Below are 23136 nucleotides of genomic sequence, written 5' to 3'. Positions count from 1 at the left end.
ACGGCAAACAGCGACCATAGTCGTCCCGAGACCTTTTGCGCACAGCAGCAGGGGAACCAATCAAATCAATGCCATTGTGTGGCTAAAATTCCTGTCGCATCAATGTGCACTGCCTTGTGACGCGTTGGTGCCGGGCACTTATCCCTTGGACTCCCCAACGAGGTGCCTTTCCAGCGTCTATTACCCGCTGGCTTTCTGAGCAAGCGGTTGGGATTGGTTTAGATTCGCATTGATCATGATCTGATTGGACATCAATTTCCTTGATTTCCACGCTACAGGAGCATGTATGTCTTGGGCCGATGGGTGAAGTGTGACACTGGTTTATGTACATCCCAAGAATAGGAAATGTAATGGCTGGCTATAAACTTGACTCATGGAGGCAGAAATACGATATGCAGGAGAAGAGGACATTTAGGAAGAAAACATCGGTCATGAATCAGTACGGATACATGCAGCCATTGTAGACTTTCAGATGATTCGTCTCTGGTCAGACTGCTCAAGACCAGGATACTTACAAGTATCGTTGGTTCAATGTTAGGACCCTTCTGAGATTCCTGTGCTGCGGTACACCTCCTCGATCAAATTCTCTGATACGGACGTCGACCAGGATATTGAAATTTTAAACGGGTGCGACAACTGTTCCGTAAGTGCCCACGTAGTAATGCACGACATGGTACGGGGGGCAGCCAGTTATCGATCAGTTTTAGCACTATACGATTTCGGGACGACTATGTCTAACAACTCACTACGTGCTCGCATGGTCAGTTCGAGGACCCGCAAGGGCATTAGAGTCCATCAGTGGCATAATTGTTCTGGCGGCAGTATTCTGAGCTAATGAACGATCTGGAACCAGCAACGGAGTGAAAGAAAAGAACATGACCCTGAATTCCTAAAGATGCCTGCATACGGTATACCGCCACAGTCCGCACCTTGGCACTATCCGCCAGTGGGAATGCACAATGAGTACGGCATATGGCAGCGTCAGCGCCCAGGCGCCATTAATCGCGTCATGCACGTGTTTGGGAAGAATTTGTGGCTCCCACCACTGGTTTCTCAAAGCTAGGCTGTCTGACACAGTAACTTCTGATTGGTTCACAACGCTTTTTGCTCGTCACATACGACTGCGTCCTTTAATACCCCGAAAGACAAGCAAAAGATGTCTCGTGCGTGAAAGGGAGTACGCGAGGTTCTATTCAGGCATGCAGGTCAACCTTGGTTACGGATTAAATGAGTATGGCCTGGGCTGACATGACACCAAAAGCACACTTTGCTCAGGGTCCTGGTCAGGGATGAAATCATAAAATAGGAGACGTTGATTCCAACGCACCCCATCGCTTCTCTAGGGTACCTTGAAGCTGGGAATGGATCGTAATTGACTAATTCGCAGCCCTGTACAGATTCATTAAACCTGAGGTGAACATGGAAAAGGTGATCGTAACCTTAGAATATGGCTGAAGTACGATGTAAATTCCCACAAGACACGACAAAATAGTATGAAACAGTACATAGAGAACCCGCCACTATACTATATCCATACCACATTCTGAGTTGCAACGAGTAGATACTTGCCGAATTATGATGATCTGAACGGTAGCCATGCTTATCATGCCAAATACCAGCAGTAGCCCCGTCATTGAAGTCACTTGTTTAGCTTCACCTGTTTTCCAAAACCAGGTGACGCCGAGAAAAAGCGACAACATGACCATTAAAGTCCCGAGCATTGCGAACCGATGCTTATTTGGGTCCCTCTCCCTCTCCAAGTCATGTATAATGCCTTTCCGTTGGTTTTCTGGAAGCACTTCAACTTTGTAAGCGACATATCTTGTCCCGCTGTCAGATATGCCGCAAGAAGAAGCAAAGTTTTCGTGAGAGACACCTGTTGAAATCAATTTATTGCTGGACGCAGAGCGACTGGGGCCAGTCTAGTCTAATTTTAGTGGCATCATCTTCAGTTAAGTTGAAACTCACTAACTTGTTCATTACTCTTGGCATAGAACTGGAGCAGGTACTGTGGACTTAAGCTTCGTTCTGACCTCAGGATTTGGACCAGCAGCTGGTCAACTTACGGTTTTGCGAGCAGAGAATCCGTCTTCTAGCATCTCCTTGTACTTCTGCTTCCAGTCTCCCAACCGCTGCTGCATGTGTCGTAGGTCGTTGAACATGCCTCGTATTTGTGAAAGATGGGGAAGACAGTCAAGTACATCCTCAGTGGATCCGTCATTGTGAAGAAAGTAGTTGACATCAGTTCCCATGAACGAATCACCGCTTCTAACCGTTTCTTGAAGGTCTAACGAAATGTCATCCAGCAAGCCCTTGGCATTGCCGACCCTCTCTTGTGTGTCTCCAAAATTCTGTAGGATTTCGTCCATTTGAATCGAGGTTAGCTTGGTGTGCTTGCTCGTGTCCTGCATCATCTTGAGAGTCTGCTTGTGCGTCGTGGCCTACCAAGTCACATCAATACTTAATTCTGCAAAGCGCCACATTTCTGACTTACTAGGGTCCTTAGTCCACTTTCGAGATTAGAGACAACTGACGCCCATTCTCGGCACACTTGTACGAGTCGTATCTCTAGCACCCGAACAAAGTAGCCTCTGGGATCCCATCCGTTTTGCGCAACATCGTATCTCCCACGACATAGAGGGTCGGTGAGAAAGCCATCCTCAAAGTCTTGCTCGTATCTTGTCACCATATCCGGCGTCGGATCAAAACTTGAGGCTTCTTCGAACCAGGTTTCTGCAAACGCCAAAGCAGTCCATCGCCAGTTGTCATGCCCTGTCACCAAACAGCTGATTTGACTGGCGTAAATGCCATCAACGTGACCAATATCAGCTTCGTGTACCCGTTGTCTCAGGAACGTCACATCTCTTGATGATCTGAGAGGCTCTTGTAAGGATCGTTTACAGCGGCCATCAATTTTGAGGCTCCTGGATGATCTCCATACTCGGTACGGGATGTCAAAATGGAGGGCAAAGATTGGGGGGCCCGATGTCTATAGATAAAGGAAGTTGATGAGCATTGATTCTCGATGGCTGTTGTCACGGGGAAAAAGAGAACGAGAGTCAATGCTCACAGAGAACGACACTCTAATGGATGACTTTGAACAAATGTGGTTCGAAATCAAGTCACCCAACGCATGGGAAAGTGACTCGGGTGCCGATCCTGCGAGTGCCAAAATGCCCCAGGAATCAAGATTCTCAACAAAGCTGAGGACAGTTAGCCCTCGTGCTCATCCCGTATTGGGTTGATCAGAAACGAAACAGGAGCTTACATCAGCCTTCTCTCTGCATCATCTTTGGCACCATGATCAGATTCACGTTTGTTATCACTTGAAAGCTCCTCATAACGCTGCAAGAGATTAGAACTAAACTAGTAGTGTTTTTGGTTGGATTCAATCAGTCTGCACCTTTTTTCTGAGCTCTCTCAGAAGTTCCTGCGAAGTTAAACCTCCTGCGAATGGTCGTAAATGCGGTCCTGCCGGATTGTTCGTATTTCCATCAATAACCAATGCTGTTTTGCGATCGTCCGGGATGCTCGCGACTGGGCTTTCTAGTTCCAGTAACGTTTGGCCGCAGAAGATGTCAAGAACTGCATCAATGTGAAACTTATTTGAGGCCCATTCTTCTTCAGTGTTAAGGAGGAAGTTGATATCGCCGTTCTGGTCGGCAGTTTGAAATCTTGTGGTGGCGCGGGGCGAGTTCTCCCATTCCTTAGCGATCAGCTTTTTCTCAAAGAAACGCCGCGGCCAAGAGAACGGGTTGATCCAAGTTGAACGCCCTGAGATCGGCGGAAGATATGTTTCCCATGGTGGCCTGTGTGAATGAGGCAGCTCGAAACTTGTCAAGGACTCGTCGCTTGCTCGAACGCATGCCATCTTCAGAAGTGGTTTGAGGGTTTGCGTGTGAGGGCTTGCGTCTGTTTTTGAGATATTATTTTCGTACTGGAGTTCGGCTCGGGTGTCGTACAACCTATATATCTTGTCCGTTGAAGAAAACGAGGCCGACAGTGAAATAAGTACAGAAGCAGGCAGGGGAATAATGCTTCGAAGTCCGAGGAAGAATTAAACCAGAACGCTTGCTTTTACAGCTTTGCAAGCACGCCTCGAAATTTGAGAGGCAGGTGGTAAATTGGCACAGAAGGAAAGACTTGGTGGCTCTGCCTAGGATGCGACCGCGGCTGCTTTAATTATCAGTCTCAAGTGGAGGGTCTTGAATGATATGGGAGAGCTCGCTCAAGGCTTCCGAGACGTTTTGCTGCCCCAAGTCCACGGGATATCGCAAGACCGAGGAGGATGCACCCGGGAATGCAGGTCGGCGTCACATGTCGCCTCAAAGAATATCCACACATCCACACTTGACACAGCAGCTACCATTCAGACAGAAAGCCAGGCAGGCTCTCAGTGGAATGATGGTGTACTGGATTTTCCGGCATATGGTACCTCGTAGCAGTGATATTCCGGTCGCAAATGCGCGAGGCAAAGGCTCAGCCAGTTTCAAGACGCTAGGAGCATTGCCACAGGATGCTTGATCGACTTGTCGACCGGCATTGAAACGAATGCTGTGAGACTAATTACGAAACAGTGGGAGATGTCAGAAGAAGCGTCGAGTGAAAACACATGCCGAATCGAATGATAACGGCACCAGGCTCTATGCGAGCGATGCTGACATTTCTGCGCCCGCATGCCTGCCGCCTGCTTCTGCAATAGGCGAGATGCATACATGTATGAGAATGACACCGAGTTACATGACCATCGCTTGGTCCTAGCTGCATTTCTCAACCAGATGATTCGCTGCTCAGTTTGTTCACTGCCAATCAGAGCAATAAGCCGACTACTGGGGTCTGTTTTTGGAATGGTCAATGGCACCGTTCACCGAACATGTCGCGCCTTGCAGTAAAAGGCTCCTGTATTCAGGCTATCATTTGCCAAACTTTTGGATGCATTTTGCCGGTGCCTATGCCAAATTCGGTAGGTTTCCATCCGAGATCATGGACGCTGAGGTTTTCATTTGGGGTGGAAGCCACAAAAAGACCCATGGTGGATAAGACAAGTAGGGTAAGCCCAACCTTTAATGGGATTTATGCTTCTTGGACTCTGTGGATCACTGACGATCTGGGGTGACTTTCGTCAAGACGCTAGACTACAATTGTCTGGATTGTCTCAATCGTTTCCTGATTGGATCGCATGAGTTTGCCGAACATTGATTGATCCTTTGACTACGGCAGAATGCCGGTCAGATTTGGACAGCTCCAATGATGGCGTTTATTCTTGAAGTATTGTACATGGAATCCTGTTGTAAGCCCCTTGGGGTATCAATACAGTATCAAGTAAAAGTTGTGATGAAAACAAAACTTGGGTGAAAACCAAAAGAAGATGAGACTTAAAGAACCCAGCCTGTATGAGAGCCGCAGAAAAGAATCATGCCGTACTATGTGGTCCCGGCAGCTGGCGATACCTCTATTTGCCCCATCTCGAGGTCTTCTGATCGAGGAGGTCTCCGGCGGGGGCTCCACAAATAGTTCGAGAAACTCCCCTTGATACAGCTGCAGTAGGAGAAACCCTCACCATTTCCTAGCGATCTCACACCCACTGTCTCGCTAGCTTCAGAAGGCATAATCTGTGGCCCTGCTGGCTCCACACACGTGGACTCTGTCATTGAGCTTCCATCAGTCTGTGCTCGCAAAATTGGTTGGGCGACTTGTTGATTGTTTGGGAGAGTGCGAGTTTCTCTCATCTCTGTCGCCAAGCTGGGGTTGTTGTGCAATGGAAGAAGCGATCGGGTGATGACTGTAATCCTCCTCTCTTCTACTTGTGGTCGTTTGGACGTGTATTGTATCCAAAGTTTCAAAGCCTTGTTGATCAAAAACACTAAGACTGATGCGCATATGTTAGACAAAAGAAAAGATCTCCAATCTTTCTTGAAAGGGATGACGTCGTCTGCGCTAAACAAAGCGGTGGTGTGGGTGAAGGGCGACGTGAACTTTCGTCAGTGTCAGTATCACTGGCTTGACTAGATTAAAATGTTACCAGTAACATACCAGCTGATTCCAAGCCAGGAGCCGGACTTCCTCGATCTTATCTTGGTCGACGGTAGCAAGCTGTGCAGGCCTAGCCCTCACTTCTTCTAGTTGCTTCTTGAACGTTAACGTTGTCACGTTGTGGAGTTGCTGGCGAAGAATACCTTTGAAAGATCGACAAGATTCAGCTGTAACTGAATTATATCTCTCTAGTAGTCTTTGAGTTAGGTACACAAGGGCAGAATCATGTCAGAAAAGGAGTTTACCGAAATCTTCATCGCGTCTAGGAGGCCAGATCGAGGATCGCCATGTTGAAAGAAATACTTCAACGAGGAGAGAAATGTAAGCATTTTCCAGAGACTCAATTGAATACAATGCCAAAAGGTTATACGCACTTTTCTCCTAGCGGCTTCACTGTTATCCATCATGTCAACACACCTTGCTTCTAAGCTTTTGAAAAAGATGCACAGCTGTCTCAGTTCATTAAACTTTCGCCGTATTTCGGAGAGAAATGGATAACAATTTGAAGCATCTCCGGGATATCCGTCATAATTCAAGAAGAAGTTAACCTCTCTTGACAGAAATGATTCGCCGATCTCCAGAGTCTCCTGCAAGTCATGTGAAAGTTCCTGTACAATTGGCTTTAGTTCACCGAGTGATGATTCGAACGCCTCGAATTCTTGTCCATACTCTTCAGGATCAGCCCCGGTCGAAAATGGGCGTATCCTAGAGAGTATTTCCTTCTGTTTCGAGATCTGTGCATGGTATTGGTTAAAGCCTGCACCCCAGAAAACGTACTCGACAAAAAGTACTCACGAAACTGACAATGCCGTTATGTAGATTCTGGCGGATTAATTCCCATTCATCTCTGACTTGTTCGAGCCTGATACCCATGATTCTGAGAAAGTAAGCTCTTGGATGCCAGATGGGCATGTTCGCATCATCCTTGCCGCAGCTGAGTGGATCGACTTCCATACCCTCTTCAACATGATACTGGTAGCGCATGACTTTATCCTGCGCATCCTCGCATTCATCGAACCAAGTGTCGATAGCGAAGTGAGCTGTCCACCTGCTCTGGTCATATCCCATGATCATACATCCTATGTGTCCTGAATACACGCCATGGACTTTTCCATTTGTCGACCTATGGGACGTGGGCACCAGGAAAGTAAGATTCCGTGAGGACCGAAGCGGTTCTTGATCAGAACTTTTGACGCGATCATCGTGCATTAGAGAATCAGTGATTCGCCACACTCGAAAAGGCAGGTGGAACTCAAGGGTGAACATTTCAGGTCCCTCGGACTTATAGCAAATGTCAGTTACACAGAGAATTAAGCAGCACGGTTAGGAAAACTTACCGCGAATGACACCCCGATGGAGGATCGTGCACATAAATGCTTTTGGAAGAATTCGCCGAGGACACGAGCTTGAGATTCGGGCGCCGTTCGAACAAGCGCCAGAATTCCCCAACGATTAAGATCGGTGAGGTAACTGAATCAAGTTAGCGGAGGAGAGTTACACGGGTCACAGACATGACACTTGCATTAGCCGGCGTTCAGCTTCGATAGGTGAGGAATCCTCGTCTAGGTCGTCAACAGAATCGGCCACTGCGTATCGCTAGGTACCGTGTTAGCTTTCAGGTGAGACGAGCAAAGGACCCGTTACACGTGTCCAACATGAACTTGAGACAGCTCACATCTTTGATTAGTTCGGCTGCAAGTTGCCGCGCCGACAACGCACCCAAACAGGGCCGAGACCTCCAGAACCCCTTGGAGTTGTTGCCATCAATCAACCATGCCATTTTCTGTAGCGGGCCGGGAGCATCGCCATCGAGCAAGTCCCCCAGACTTGCACCTGAACAGATGTCCAGTATTGGACGAACGCGGCCTTGATATCTTGCTGAGTCATCGTCTATCCTGAGAAAGAAGCTGATCTCATCTTCCGGGGAATTGAACGCATCAGCCCCTTGACATTGCGCCCACGGTTTGTTTTCCCAGGATTTAGATATTGTTTGCCGCTCAAAGAACCTTGGGGGCCATGCAAACGGTCCTTGTATAGGCCCTGCTACCTCGGGCTTTGTTGCAACATCGATATCACCACCTCTCGCAGTGAGCGGTAGGTCTTGGCCACGAAGTAATTCGGTCTTTGCATTCAACATCTTCAGCTACGTATAATATCTATTTTTTCCCATTGTGACTGTTAGAAAGCTCAACAATAACGTAAAATCATGGGAGTTAAGAGAGCGATCACACTATTGGGCACGTCGACATCAACCTAGGGACTGTATCTTACATTTACTACAAGGTATGATACGTCGCACCGGTCCATCCCACATATTATGCTAGACTTGGCTGTCGGCGTTTGTCAGGGGTCCGAGACAGGACACTGTTGGTGCCTGCACAGACCACCTACATTCGTGTGGAGGGAGAAGGGCCAAACCAAACCAACAAAAAAAAAAAAAAGGAGACGAATGGGGTGGGACGAAAAAAGAAAAAAGAAAAGAAAAGAAAAAAAAAAAAAAAAACCGGAAGCGTGGTGGTGGGCGCATATGGCCCCCGAAAGGAAGGGGATTCAAGCAGAGGAATCGAAAAATCGCTATATGAATCGTACTCACAGCTACCATCAACTTCTCCTCTGTCATTCCAAGTGTTCCTCAGGTCCCGAAGATAGCTCGACGTCGGAATCGTGATCCGGAAGGTCTTCCTCGGTCGGCAACTCGGAGCTTTCAGAGCAATCTTCGTGATCGTGGCCGCGTGTCTGCACTCTATCGACTCGGCACCGGGAGCAGCGAGGATAGTGACAGTTGGGGCATGGGTCCACCACCACCGTCATGCCACTTTGGCCGCAATAGCACTGGTTTGGTATCAATATATGGATGGATAGCTTCGGGTCTGGTGGGTCGATGTCGTCCAGGCAAACAATACCTAGCGGTGGGCAGTGGAGTGGGTTATATCGGAAACATACGCATGTCCACATAAAAGCGTACTTTTTGCGGGGTGGCTATCGACAGAGCAATTGTTAGTGACGTGGATCAAGTATTTGAGCAATCGGTAATAAGCAGACCATCCTTTACGTTTCTTCGATCGTGAGGCGGCGCAGGGCCACCACGTTTTGTCCAGGGCTTCGATCTTGCGATTGGTCGGGAGTTCTAAGGCCGACATGCATTAGCCGAGTTGTCCGTTATTGGATGGCCGGAAAAGGAGGCTGTCGAAACGCCCGGAGTAGAAGCCAGAGGTGGTGGTGGTGGTGGTGGTGTCGATTCGTAGGGCTCGGATGGCGGTCGTGCCCAATGGATGAGGAGGGGGAAATTCCAATCGCAAAGAAGTCAGGAAGATAGCGAATTGGCTATACTAAAGTTGCTGCAGCCATTGGTGCTTCAAGCTGCTGGACGCACGAGATTCGGGCCGCTGCTTGTGGTGGAAAGCTGTGTTCGCAGACGGGATCGTCTCTCGTGTGGCCAGGCCTCTGTTCTCCTGACTGATCACGTGATGCTGCCTCGCCATCATCGCAAGAGATATCATTGCCATCTCAAGATGAGGCCTCGAGGCCAAGAATGCAAGCCCGGTGATAGGCGTGAATATTGGCAATTTTGACTTCAATTGAGTAATCAAAGCCGCGGGTCTATGTGTTGACTCAGTGATCGTGAACTGAAATCGTTCCATAAATGGCTCTTGGACGACAGGGCTCTCCAGGCATTTACTTCATGTTCCGTTTGCGGGCGAGAAACAATTGCTTTGGAACAGCGCCGCTAGCCCACAGACTAGTCGCAATTGTGGGGACTGACACTTGGCAGCCACACATATTTGACCACTGATTACCTGCGCGAAGAGTCAGAATTTGGTGAGCTTCTGTAAGGAGAAATTAATTAGGTACCCAACTTCCACTGCCAGTCCAGTGAATAACGCTATAAAGTGATAGGTCGTGAGGGCAGCCTCACACTGAATGAGGTGAGGTGGCGGAGGGTTTCGCTGAGTGGCCCCTGTAGTGAAGCGGCCCGGAGCGCCGCAGGCCAGGATGTCATCCTCGCAGCAGCCACTCGTCTTCCGTGACAGAAATTTGATTTTCGCCATTGAGTTTTGTTGACAGGCTTCGAGAATATTCGGTGTCGCTCATGAGTACTGTTCATTAGGTCAATCAGCTTTCATCCGATGGGCAGCAAACTATCCCTCCAACCAACACCAACATCCGACGACTGTCTTTGGATCGGCGGGTCTTGGATAGATCGGTCGCTCCCGAAGGCTGACTCCAACGCACCCTCCCGTCCTCTGATATCACTTTCAAGTCGTTAGCTCGGTGTCATTCTGGAGCGCCGGGAAAACAGGAGTAGCACCGTATAAGGAAGGGTGTTGCGATGCAGACACATGGCAACCAGCCATGGGATAGCGGCCCAAATGAAGCACAATTGCGACGAAAGCCACCACCTCGGGCGTCTGTCATTCCACTTGTGCACATTGACGCATGCATGCCCGCACGATAATCGAGGCGGTGCGCCGTCACAGGACCAGAACGTGAGCTGGCTGTTGGATTGCACAAATTTTGGTATTTCGGAAAGCGTTGCGCGAGGAACCAGAAACGAGGCAGGAGACGATCGGAATTTTTCGACAAATTCGGTTGTTCGGTTAAGCTGACGATTCATATCGCGGGAGATAGCCGTGGACCATAGTGAGGTGGTCGTAACGAGGCAACTAGAAGGCAACCAGTTGGGCATGATCAGCGCGAAGTCACCACGGTCACGCACTTTGACCAGCCCAATTGCCGAGAAACTCCAGGGTAAGCAGGTCATATGAACATGAATCTGGCTGTCCTTCGTTGCTGAGCGTTGGGGATCCATGCTTTCATTGGTGCCACGATGGTGAGTGTGGGATGTGGCACTGGGGTCATGATTCCCGACAATGGCCAAGTATCGTGATGGAATGGACAGGGCTGTTGGCAGTCTGTCTACCTGGCCTAAATATGTGAAGGTTGGAATCCGGCAATGACGGAGGCGCGAATGAGAAGCAGGTTTCTTGCTTAGTCCAAGGACGTGCTGGACGTAGTAGATAAGGAGTCAGAAAGATGGAAAGTATCCGATAATACCCGTTCGAGTAGCGGTTTGTTTCCGCTTCGCAGCACTTTATTAACCCATGCGATGCACGATCACCCATGTCGCCCGCTGTCCTTCACTGTTGATGAAATCCGCCAACAAAACGTCTTGCCGGATTCAAATGCTGTACGGTACATCTGCTTCAATTTCGATAGGTCGAGAGCGGTGGCGTCTTTTCTCAGTACCGCTCTGGCGGTGAGTGATGTCAAAGGTACAAGTATCCTGCAGTGTAGGCATGCGCAGGTCACAAGATGACACACTTGCATGCATATAACTTCTTACAACCATAGTCTCAAGAGACGTTCAACGGCTTCCGTTGCTGAAATATCTCTGAAATAACCGCGAAATAGCACATTTTCTGAGAAGCACAGCTACCATAGTATCAGCTGGATGCATCTGAGAACCCGATTCCAGATTGATGCCAACTTTGCACGTGGTAGAAGTCGACATCGTCCACAAACCCAAGTTTCCACGCCAGACCGCACCATCGCTAATGGCCTTCCCAAGTCGCTCCAATGGAACGCTACAAATGAATGCACTGTCCCGTGTCTGAGACAGTGGACTACCCGCACCCCCAAAGACCGAGTGAAGGTCTCTTTTGCCAAAGGAGGTGACCCAACACAGCCCCTTCTTTGGATCATGTGATCATAATGCTGGTGCGACCTGCGGTACTTGTTCGTGTCCCTTCCGATTTCATCTTCCGTCCATCAAAGTTGCTCGAGTACACAGTGGACATTTCACTCATCCTTCCTGGCACACACAAAGCGCTCGCAGAAACCGGGTCATTTCTGTCACGCACCGAAGACTATTGTTTCCCAACGCGATTCAACAAGCTACGGAAGCTCTTGGGTTTCGCCCGAGACATAACGGCGCACATTTTGAGTCCGCTTCGGTCAATTGCGCCCCTCTCTCAACATTGCGCGAGTCTTAGATACCCTCCACAAGTTCGCTGCTGCCCCCTTTTTGCTGCAGTCGACATAGCTAAACGTCTCACAATAGCTCCAAAAACGAACAAAAAACGGAACTATCGAAACCCTAATGCTGAGACCGTGTCTTGGTGCCAGGTAGGGTAGATCAATTTGTTATCGAAGAAGGCTAGCTTTCCCACAAGGGCGAGAGAAAATCTTCGCAATATGGTATGACATGCCTAGGACCCCAGACACCACAACCGGTTCTTCGCCAATAATGGTTATAACTAAAATGTTTTCCTCCGCAGCCTGCTAGGCCGAAATTTGGCTTTGTGTGGACATGCGTAAGTCAAAGCCGATCTGCAATGATGATGATTGACCACCCACTTACGTACTCAACAGTGCTACTGTGGCCACGGTGGGATACCTGTAGCTTTAGACCCTTGTGTCAATTGCAAGTACCCCCGATGCGCTCGTTGTAGGGTGGATAGGGTCAAGCGGAATAAACCGAGCTCAAGGAATGGCTCCGATATCCGTCTCATAACAGCAGGAATTTATAGAACGTCAGAAACCCACATAGAATGGCAGTTATGACAGGGTTTGAATCTATTAAAAGAGGGCATGTGCAAAAGAAGCGAAGAGGAGATTCTGGTATATGACCGCGGGAGAATATGAGTTCACTTATTTGTAGTTTAGCATCGACTTCATGACTTGCATTAGCGTTGTCTTCTTAGTAGCCAAAAACTGTTTTTTTGAAGATCGGACGTCATATCTCGGAATCTAAAAGCATGACGGTACCCCACTCAATAAAACTATTTGATCAATCAGGAACAGGATTGAATTCACTTTGCAACAACTGTCAAGGGCCTCAAGCCAATGGAAACCCAGGGGGTTGCTTGAATCACATGCATACGGGGTACAGGATGCATGCAAACATGCCTGCATTGTTTCCTCTGCCACACTACATCTTGAAGAGTACATGTTCTCTCGATTCAAAGCGGCTCTCGAGTTAGAAAACTAGGGTTGCCAGTTTTCTTCGCGATAATACTCATCCAATATGATGGAAATACGAAAGGGGAAGGGTAAGCTGTGAAACGCCCGGGCTTTGTTCATGGGTATGAATGATCTGCAATATGCGAAAACTTTCTGGTCTTTAGTGAGCGGCACCTTTTCAATACGAGGAGCGCTCCAAGAAGACCGGATATACAATTTCTAGGGGGGGAAACGATACGGTGATAATGCCCGAAAGGCGCTACGGGCTTCAACAGGTAAGACTTCTTGGGAGGTTGGATCAGATTGATAGTGGCAAATATCAACACGTTGGGAGATACTCGGTTTGGCGGAGGATTAATTGTTGAGATTTGTGTTTTGAAGTGAAAGCGATAGATTTCCTAGAAGGAGGGAGGCTTTTGTGGCAGTTTTGAGGTACCACTGGCATATGTTGCCCTCATCTTCTGTAGGGCTTTGCAGGATCGGGTGACTCTAGATAGGCATCCAGAAAGATCTTTGGTAGATGGTACACGAAGATTTCCAGACACAGCACGTCCTACTGCTCATGCGTAGAAAAGTTGCAAGAATGTAAATGGAGAAGCAAAAGACGGTTTATTGATGAAGATTGAGACAACAAGTCGTTGCGTTGAGTGCACTCGTTTCCAAATCCTCATTAGTCGTCTCCTCGCGTGCGTTCCCAATTGATTGCCGTCGTAATCATGTCTAGATCGATCCGAATTTATGCATTTCCTCTTGGGGACGTATGGTGATGACGGCCCAGACCGAAACGAACGAGCATCTTTTCTACGCGGCAGCGGGAACATCGAGGATAATGGCACATGGGGCAAGGATCGGCCACCACAGAAAGGCCCCCGTGGCCGCAGTAGCACTGGAATGTGTTAGAACCCCTTGCGGTCATGGTCTGTGAAATTTTGGAGTGAATGAGGCTTGAGTCGTTTGACTCAGAGTCAGACAGGAACTTTGACGCACACAAGTCCAAATCCACTTGTACTTTTTGCGAGAGACACCCTAAATGAAAGGGATAACGGCGTTAGATAAATCCTCAGAGTGCGCGCCTAGGGATTGAAGAACAGTCTCACCATGATGAGCCTTCGCACCGATGATTGACAATGTTGCGGGTTTCGCTGGTTCGAAATACGCTTGCTTGATTTTCGCCCTGGAGAATGGTCTTTTCCTAAGCATGGAATTGTTCAGAGGGAGAAAGTCAGCTGGAATGCGGATGTGATGAGGAACGTAGGAGTCGGAATGCAAGAGGGGCGAGGCACCTACTTTTAAAGGACTCCCGCCACTCCGAATAGCAAAGATCAAGCCGCTTTTTGGGAGTTTCGGACAGCCGCATAAGTTTCGTCATAAGAATGGAGACTCATTCGGTAAGCGAAACTCAAAATTCAGATTCATTATTCTTACTTGTGCAGCGGCGGAGGAGTCGTTGGCATAGTGACGGCTGACAAAATAGATCCCAAACAGTGGATGAACATATTTATCCAGGACTGATGTCTTAGTGTCAGCTGTCACATCTGCTTCTTGCCAAGTCACGCTGTGACCATCTTGGGGGCGAGGATATCCAGCCCAAGTAAGGATTGCCGTTGAGATATCTGAGAGGCATCAACATGAGACAGTTTAAGCCCGAAATCAAGGCGGCCAATGATCCTGGTGATGATCTCTCAGGGCATTCCAACCAGGAAACCTTTCCTATTTTGATGGTCCTGTCGCTGAGAGTTCTTTCACATGCTTTCCTCTCATCTGTAAATACACAGATACGGACATGGAGCATTCGTTTCCATGCGTCTGTGTTCACGAGCCCAACCCTGACCTGGAAATCTTCGTCGAGTGCGATACAGGCAGAAATAGCGCGTCTCATACTAAACCAGAGCTCAATACAGGAGTGCGTTGTTGGAGTAAAGTAATATGACCCTTGATCATCACTGCACTGTGATGCTGCAAGCCGGATGGCCGGGATCGGAGGTTACTCGGCTATGAAGGTGCTCGAAATAGCATACAAGTTTCGTAAAAAGGAACTCGAATCCGAATGAAATTTGCGGAAAAAGGAATTAGTGAGACACCGTACCCCGGAGGCAACTGCACGAGACCTGGTTGCACTGACCTGTCCAACTGTGATTCGTACAGGCGTTAACTGGATTTGGGTGAAGAACCAGGAGCCCGTAGCCGCCATCGGTCAGAGATGCAAGGAATACACGTAGAAGCATCACGCCACCTAGTTTATGAACGAATGAACGATGGCAAAAGAATGGGCCTCTTATTGAAATGCTGAAGAGCTTGCCTGAGAAGAACTGGACGTGGTCATGGATGGTATTGAGTTCGTATCGAACCGCCTGAGTCAACCGTTGAGCATCGCACTAGCTCGTGGAACATTCAAAAAATTCAAACAAAATCAACCTTCATTCAAACATAATTCTCAGTAGATGACGGTGGCTGGTAATGACTGGCCTTGCAGGGTGTCAAGCATCTCCTTGGACCTGCGTCTGAAGGGAGTCCAATCAGACGTGGCCGCCCATTAGAGTTTATTTTTGTATGGTTCGGGCGGCACAGAATCCTGGGGACCCATACATTTAGGCAAACGGCAACGTGGCATTCATGTTGATGATGGGGGTTTAGCCCCTTGGACGCGTTTGAGCACCAATGTGCTCACAAGTTGAGCCGCATTCCCTACGTCACTGACAAGGGCACTGCGTGATTCGAGAGCGGTCAGCTGACCGACAGCCGGGATTATCTCATCAAATGCCACATGACGCCAGAAAGTCCTGTCCACAAAAGGCCCAGTTTTACCCCAATTATAGAGTCTACGAACTTTCTCGTTGGTCAGAAAACCCCCTTAGCGTTGCTCAGTGTACATTGATTGGCTCTACTCCGCACAAGGGGTCTCTGGCGTCATGTGGCATTTGATGGGATAAACGCCGCGCCTTCAGTTAGCGTCGAACGTGATAACACGTAGTTTGGTGCATGACCTTGATTTCAGAAGGTTGGCGGTAGTAAACATACAGCATCTTCATATTATCCCTCAGTACTCCAAGCGCCTCGCTGTACGACAAAACCTAGTATAACACTCGGGGCACCCAAAAAGGAGCTTTCTGCAAATCAACTTCTATCCTACACTTATCATTGAGGTCGGCACCCTCGTCCGAGCACCCCACAACCTTCCGGCAATGCTCCACTTCTTGTCGGCTGACTCCTGCTGGGTCCCGTGGGATCCACAACACCGGAGGCGGAGACGCCATTTCCGGTGGCCAGTAGGCACGGCGAGCGTAGTCTGGAGGATAAGTCGCTGTTGGGTCTGGGAGATCATTGGGAATCAGACGACGAAGCGTGGCGAAGTCGTCAAACACACCAGGATGTAACCAATGGAGGAGGAAGTTGGGCTTTATGGACGGGTCTGGCGCGATCCAGTAGGTGAGATATCCGAGAGGACGCGCTAAGCCCCAATTGTTGGCAGCTTCTCGGGCCTTCTTGAGAATCTGGCCGCTGGACCAGTCGGTGACGGACACCATCAGCCCACTTGCTCCTTCAACACCACGGGTCCCGTGGGTTTCATGTGCAGGTCCTTCGCTTTCGTCGATGGGGTCCAGGAAGTCCGGGTACGACATGTTGATATCGGCATCCGTAAGAAAGTCGTCTTGAGGGTACTGGGTTATAGGTCCTCCGTCAAGCTCTTCCATCTCAAGTGCCAGCGCGCGGGGTATGTTGTACAGCAATGGCGAGACGGCCTCGCGAAGGGAGATGTGTACCAGCGCGGTGAAGACGAGGAAGGCGACCATGAGTACCATGGGTATGTATGCCTCGCGCAAAACAAACAGGCCAACGAGGCAAATTGTAGCCAGGTACAAGCCAACCAGCAGGTGCATGAGAGCGCGAGGGTAGACAAGACCTCGCGTGTCAATGGAGGCGTTGCTGACGTACATCAGATTGTACTTGTAAACCAGATATATGCAGGAGAACCCAGCTGTCGCGAAGCCCAGGACGACGGGTGCGATGCAGGAGTAACTGATAGCTACATAATGTTAGCTCACTCCGAACAAAGCAGTCGAATGGTCAGCTTACCAATGACACCCATATTTGTGAAGACGGGGAAAACTGCTCCCCAGTGGATCGGGCGATCTCTGTGCCATATCCTGAAAAGACCACGAGGGTTGTCGAAGCTCTTGGCAAGAAGGTGATGGCGGACAACGTCGAAGGCTCGTACTAGAGAGGCGGCTCCCACCGCCAAGCATTGGATTAGGATGTATGAAATGTAGAAGTTGGAGGCTTTTGGCAGGTTCTCGGCAAGAAGGTCCTTGGCTGAGAGAGGATCCTTGAGAACTTGGGTGAATGCAGCTGAAGCCGCCGATGTAAGCGTTGTGACGAGGAATACTTGCACTACTTGAAAGGCGAAATATGCATGTTGAACGAAGAGTTCGATCAAAGATAAAGACGGGACTCCAGCAAGTCTAGCGCATCCTGTACGTAACTCGATTAGCATGCCGGCGCAGGCGTGACGGGTGGATGGGGGTGGGCTTACCTCTCAGAATCCATGGGACAATCGCCATGAGGAACGACAGTGCCAAGGCAGGTAGGAGACCGCTGATGATGCCGGTGACTGCATCGGGCAATTGCACAATCCACGATAAAAACGGAAAGGTCTCGGCAAGGAACTTGATGTTCGAGATCACACCGACGAACGCAGAAGGTATGGACCAGAAAATGATAGCGGTAGCGATGGCGGTTCGCATCAGGAACCCTCGAACGATGCGCTCGAACCACTGCATCCTCAGAGAGCTCCAAACAATCTCGTCGGGCTTCATGCCGATATGACGTGGTGACATGTGCAGTGGTCGATTATGGGCGAGAGTCTGGCAAGCACGTTCGGCATCAGCTTGGGAAGAGAACTCGACGAAGGCGGCAGGCAGTCGGCGGCCTTCTCCTTTGAGGAAGCCGCGACGAAGTTTGTTGATCTGCTTCGTCAAAGCCTTGATGCGGTTACGAGTCCACTTGATGGTATCGACTCGACGGAAGAAGTTTGCCAACGGTCGGTGGTAGGGGCGCTCGTCGGCTCCGATCCACTGCGCAGCAACTGAGCCATTGACGTCTGGCAAGGCGGTGTTCTCATGGTATGGGTAGCCCTTTTCGGCATCGGCAGATTGTTCTGATCGCGAACTTGAAGTCGGACTTGAGACGGTCTCGGGAGCCGTAACCCCTGCAGCTTTTAGCTGCTTGTTGCGACGCTGGTTCGCCATCTTTATCAGGCGGATCTCGGCCTTTTCCAACCGTGCAGCCGTCTCGTCCCGCTCCTTGACAAGTCGTTCCAGATCGCTGGTATCTCGAGGAATCCAAACATTCTTGACCGTGTCGCCAAATACTTTTCGAAGGCGAGCAGCGTCCATATACTTCGGCGGTACACAGCTGAATAAGACTGTCCTGGATGACAGCCTTTTGGAATAGTATGGTGATAATAGATAGGCATGACGGAGGTTGATGTAGTATATGCACTCGCGATAGATGGTAAACAGGATAAAACCTGGTGCAGGTGTTAGAGTACGGTTGTACTTAGTAGGGTCTTGCAACTGACCGAAGAAGATCCATGCGATGATAGCATGTGCGAAGAATATGTGCGAGTTTTTGATGTTACCAATTGTGATGCGGTCAAGCTGAGTGAGACCACCACCTCCGCTGGCATGAATGGACATCAACGTTGGCCATGTGATGCAGCAGCCAACGAAGCATATCAAAGCGAGGACCTTGAGGTAGCGCAGGAACAGGAACGCATCCAGCGTTGATCGATTCAGGATGGCGGTGTCGGGTTCCCTCCAGAAGGGTTTGACCCAGTCCAACCAACCCTTGGGCAGGGGTATGCTTTGTTCACTACGAACATGTCAGTTGTGATGTCAACATAGAGCGAAAATGGGTTCGTACTGCGAGAAGAGACTCCTTAGAATAGTCCGCGGGGAGTAGACACGATGACTTCTGCGTCGCAGGATCCAGAAGACGAGGATACAGACGACAGCGTATATGAGCACGGGTATTAGAGTGCTGACAAGCGACATCAACGATGACGAGTCAGAGCCGTCAATCTGGAGTTTGCTGAGGGTTCCGCCCGTGGAGTTGTCCCGGGCGGATCCCACTCGGCCATCACCTGACGAGCCATCGACGGAGGGCTGTTTTCGGTCAGTCGGAAGCCGGGCCGGGGGATCGTGCATCGGGGTGTCTTACAATGTTCATCGCGGCGGTACTCCCGCAACATGTCTCTCGTGGAAGAGTCTGGCCAGGAGGTACGAACGCGACGGCGCAGTCGGATTGATATGTCCCGTTGATGTCGATGTCGTCAACGTCGCGGCCCGGTAGATGCTAACGGATGCTGTCAGACGAACGGAAATTTGGCGGGGGCATTCGCCTCGTTAAAATCGGCAGAGGACCCCCGCGTCCTTGCAGCTCTTAGCGTGGAGGGTGGTCGAATTGGATCATTGACGGTGGCTGGCCGTTGCAGGTCGCGGCCGCCTTTGTTGGCCTCAAGGCGTGCCCAACCCACAATCCGAATGGCGTGGTCGTTCGCTACGATCACTGATATCGGCTAGCACCGAGGAGGGCGGTAGGACAAGAGGCGTCCACGTCTGATCGCTACTGAATACGTTCGGACGACCTGAAGTGATTGATGCGCGATGACAGGCGGGTGGACGTTTGGCAGGCAGGAAAAGGAAAAGAGTCGAGATGATGACAGGGGATACGCTAGCCCCGTTTCGATAGTAGGCTCGCGTAGGGTGTGGGTCTGGACCCGCCGAAGGGGCTCCATATGGCAAGCCGAGCCACCCATTGGCTCCCTCCCGCTTGGCGTCATATCAAACCTTACATAAGCATTCAACTGGGCGAAAAAAAAGAGTGCACACTCCCCAGGTCTCAATAGCCCGTTTGGCCTCAACCACGACTCTGCTCAAGAGAATATAGTGATTAAGGATTCAAATTAATCCTGAAGATGAGAGCTATTTTCTGATTATTTTCTCGTTAATTTCAGTTGATTGAGTATCGAACAAGGATTGTAGGAAGCTCGGTGTAAATGGTAGGGTATGCGCTGAATTTCTTCGCCCAGTTGGCATTCTCTCGGACATGATATCAGGGTCTTGGCCAATGACAATCCTCAGCTGGAGGATTGACTTTCTGACTAAGGATCCCCGAATCAGGGGTCTTGCCAGTTGCAGCCAGTCGGTGTGTGATGTCTCGCGCAATGCCGAGCCAAGACACCAGCTAATTCCTCGAGGCGCGTCAACTTCAAAGGAACAAAAAGAAATGCTGCCCACTTATCGGGAAAAATGCTCGAGGGCGACGAAAAATCAGGTTTCCTCAGCGAGCTAGACAGAACTCCCCCACAGAGGCTGAAATCTAACCAATGTGGAAGCTCGGTGTTTCCGGAAGCAGCTCCGATTTCGAGGGGATCGCCAAAGATTTTCTCAGATTTCAGCTACAGTCTTCAGCCGCCTTTTCCCCTTCGAGGAATCTCAACAACGTCTTTCGATAGTCTAGACCATCCCTTCCTTCGTTCATCCTTGAAAAGTCCGAGCTCATCACGACCCGCCTGTGTTGGGCATGCGAAGTCCCAGCCTGGGGGACTTTGTTACGTCGATCGGGTGCGCGGCTGACATGCAGATGGATGCCTGAAGACTTATCTGATGCAACGTGAGCTTCGCGGTGGAATCTCGGACTCGCATCAACTATGTGAATATGGCATAAACCTCTTGCAGAATGAAAAAGTAGGTAATTTCCCACGGTATCCCGACATCAGAGAGGGCAAAATTCGACGGCGGCGGGGCCTGTTGTCCACTGGCAATGCTTCTCTGCAAGCCCGAAAAGTATGTAGTAGGGGTGAAATGATCGGTTCGGAATCGGGGTATCGGCAATGTGTTCCCCTAGTACCGTTTTGTGGTGGATCACGACTAGCTCTAGACCGGAATGCGTTAATACCAACGGCGAAAAGCCGATCGTGTGGCCAAGATGCCTTCATAGACGCGTCTGTTTCTGAACTTAAGGGGCTAGATCAAGAAGACGTGACATTTCCGAGGACTCAAAGCAAAGCGGAGCACGGGGGTTAACCGGTCGTGCAACGTTGTAGGTGCGTGGTTTGGACTCGAAAGTTACGGCTCCATTGGGATAGAGTTACGAATTGTCGTAAACATCAATCATCAAAATTTCAGAGACATCAATCGAGAGAGGACTGAATCCACTGTGTCAAAGCATACTAGCAGGCAACAGGGCACAAAGACAGGGAAACTTGGTATAAGAAACTGCTGGACCCTGCAATTCTATTGGTCCTTGTGACAGAGCTGTGAAGCTATCTAATAATGAGCAATCTTTCAAACAGACAACCAATCCGGTATCATCCCCTTCTATCAGGCCATCGTAACGACATCGGCGTTCTCCAGGAGTCTTCACCGAAGGATCAAACTACTTGCGCCTTCTCCTTGAAGTAACTCGGACGACCATCCTCATAAACAATCTCCATGTTCGCGTCCTTCTTGAAATCACCCATCGGAGCACTTGTCCACTCGCCATCCGCCATCAGTGCAACGCTGCAATGCCACGGGGTCGTGAACCCAGTCTTAGTGTTGAGCAGGCTCATGGAAACCTTATGCTCGCCGGTGGACTGGTGGATGGAGAGACGCAGGTAATTGGGGAAAGCATCCTTGACCGCGCCAGCGAAAGCCTATGATGGGTCAATGGACTAGTCCAGCCACTCTATGCAGGAGATAAAGAAGTGTGCTTACATATCCTCGGATCAGCATTTGCTTGGCCAGGAACTTCACGTCCCGCTTGTAGCCGTTGCTGGTTCGGCCCTTGCCGGTGGGGAACACATGCTGCAGGTCAGATTCCAAGAATCGGCAATAACCGCGATAGGTCATCAGCGTGTCGGGGTTCTTTGCGATTTCTTGGTCGATGTCCAGGTCGTCCTTGCCATACTTGTTCAGGAGATAGCGACGGAAGTTGGTGGCGTTGGCAACGTAGCGGATCTCCTCAAGCCTGTCAGGCATTGGGAAGTTCATCAGGTCGCGAAGCCTGGAGAAGCCGATGTAGGTGAACCCCTTTTCGACTGCCATGGCCCGCAGCGCTTCGCCGTAAGCCCAGGTATCGCGATCCGGAATGCTCAGCAAATCTGTCATCATAGCACATCAGTTTCACAGGAGACAACGCAAATTGTCAGCAGAGATGACTGACCATTGTAAACGAGACCGTCAGAGATGATAGTCAGCTTAGCTCCTGGGGCGTAGATTTCACCAACGCGAATGCACATCGTGTTGAGGCGCTCAAGAGCCAGCTCTTCGGCTTTGTCGGGAAGATTGCCGAGAACCTTGTAGACCTTGTTTGCCGACTTGAAGGGAAAAGCTGGAAGACACATGTCTACTTGCTTCCCGGCCGCAACAAATTGCTCAATGACTTTGACGAATTTAGGAACACCAGCAGTGAGCCGGTCCATCGTGTCATCGAACTTGTTTAGGGCGTACTCAAAGATGATGGTCAAAATCTTCTTGGAAGTCTCGGTCATCTCTTCGGTCACTTCCAACCCGGCCTGAGGGGCACGGGGAAGCTTGGACTCATCCAGGGTGGACCTGGTGATGGGGCTCTGGATGCTACCAAGGAGATGCATGATGCAAGCAATGGTAAAGAACTTGATAGAGAAGAGAAAGAGTTTGCTGGAGATGAATATCTGTCTGGCCTGTCGATGCCTTTTGAATTGTGTCTCGATTAAGAGCAGGACTTGCTAGATATACAGATCCACTTGTTGTTGAAGAGCCTCGGGTAGATGCTGCAGTTTCCAGATACCCGAGAATGCCGTCCCAAAACATAGCCAAACACACAAGCAGCCTTAGAAGGCGCGTTCCACCATTGCCACCTTAGGCAACTACATCGAACGTTCATGATCAGTAAGACAGGATCAAGGCTGCATACGGAACAGTCTGCGCCTCCCATACGCCATCACTAACGTGTGCCTACCACTGGACACGAGCAAAAGTTGGCCGTGGGGGCATGGTGAGATTCCCGACTCCGCCAAGCCGGTGCCTCATGTGGGCGCGGCACAAACCGACTTGGGCGTCAGCCCGCCTGCGGCTCAAAAGTCTGTTCTTGTTGCACTTCCAAGGACGTCGACTC

General features: G+C 49.9%; 4 protein-coding genes across 4 annotated transcripts; all 4 read right to left on the bottom strand.

Moving 5' to 3' along the window:
- Positions 1-1890: 1890 nt before the first annotated feature.
- GCG54_00007119 (uncharacterized protein) lies at positions 1891-3871 on the bottom strand (the record flags this gene model as incomplete). Its single annotated transcript, XM_045407107.1, is given in 7 exon segments — positions 1891-1922; positions 1969-2053; positions 2067-2441; positions 2495-2989; positions 3071-3203; positions 3269-3345; positions 3404-3871. The coding sequence occupies 7 exon segments, from the start codon at positions 3869-3871 to the stop codon at positions 1891-1893; spliced, it is 1665 nt and encodes a 554-aa protein (XP_045266028.1).
- Positions 3872-5452: 1581 nt separating this feature from the next.
- On the bottom strand, positions 5453-8170 carry GCG54_00007118 (uncharacterized protein; the record flags this gene model as incomplete). Its single annotated transcript, XM_045407106.1, has 6 exons — positions 5453-5528; positions 5638-5937; positions 6337-6767; positions 6829-7314; positions 7371-7503; positions 7671-8170. 6 exons carry the CDS (start codon positions 8168-8170, stop codon positions 5453-5455), a joined length of 1926 nt encoding a protein of 641 aa, XP_045266027.1.
- Positions 8171-16067: 7897 nt separating this feature from the next.
- GCG54_00007117 (putative membrane protein C24H6.13) lies at positions 16068-19224 on the bottom strand (the record flags this gene model as incomplete). The annotated part of the gene is made up of 5 exons (XM_045407105.1): positions 16068-17020; positions 17071-17466; positions 17528-18867; positions 18919-19160; positions 19216-19224. The coding sequence occupies 5 exons, from the start codon at positions 19222-19224 to the stop codon at positions 16068-16070; spliced, it is 2940 nt and encodes a 979-aa protein (XP_045266026.1).
- Positions 19225-21430: 2206 nt separating this feature from the next.
- On the bottom strand, positions 21431-22633 carry GCG54_00007116 (uncharacterized protein; the record flags this gene model as incomplete). The annotated part of the gene is made up of 3 exons (XM_045407104.1): positions 21431-21694; positions 21756-22141; positions 22204-22633. 3 exons carry the CDS (start codon positions 22631-22633, stop codon positions 21431-21433), a joined length of 1080 nt encoding a protein of 359 aa, XP_045266025.1.
- Positions 22634-23136: the final 503 nt, after the last annotated feature.

This window comes from Colletotrichum gloeosporioides (assembly GCF_011800055.1).
Source record: "Colletotrichum gloeosporioides strain Lc1 chromosome Unknown consensus_32, whole genome shotgun sequence".
NCBI classification, from domain to species: domain Eukaryota; kingdom Fungi; phylum Ascomycota; class Sordariomycetes; order Glomerellales; family Glomerellaceae; genus Colletotrichum; species Colletotrichum gloeosporioides.
This window is presented reverse-complemented; position numbering and strand designations above follow the sequence as displayed.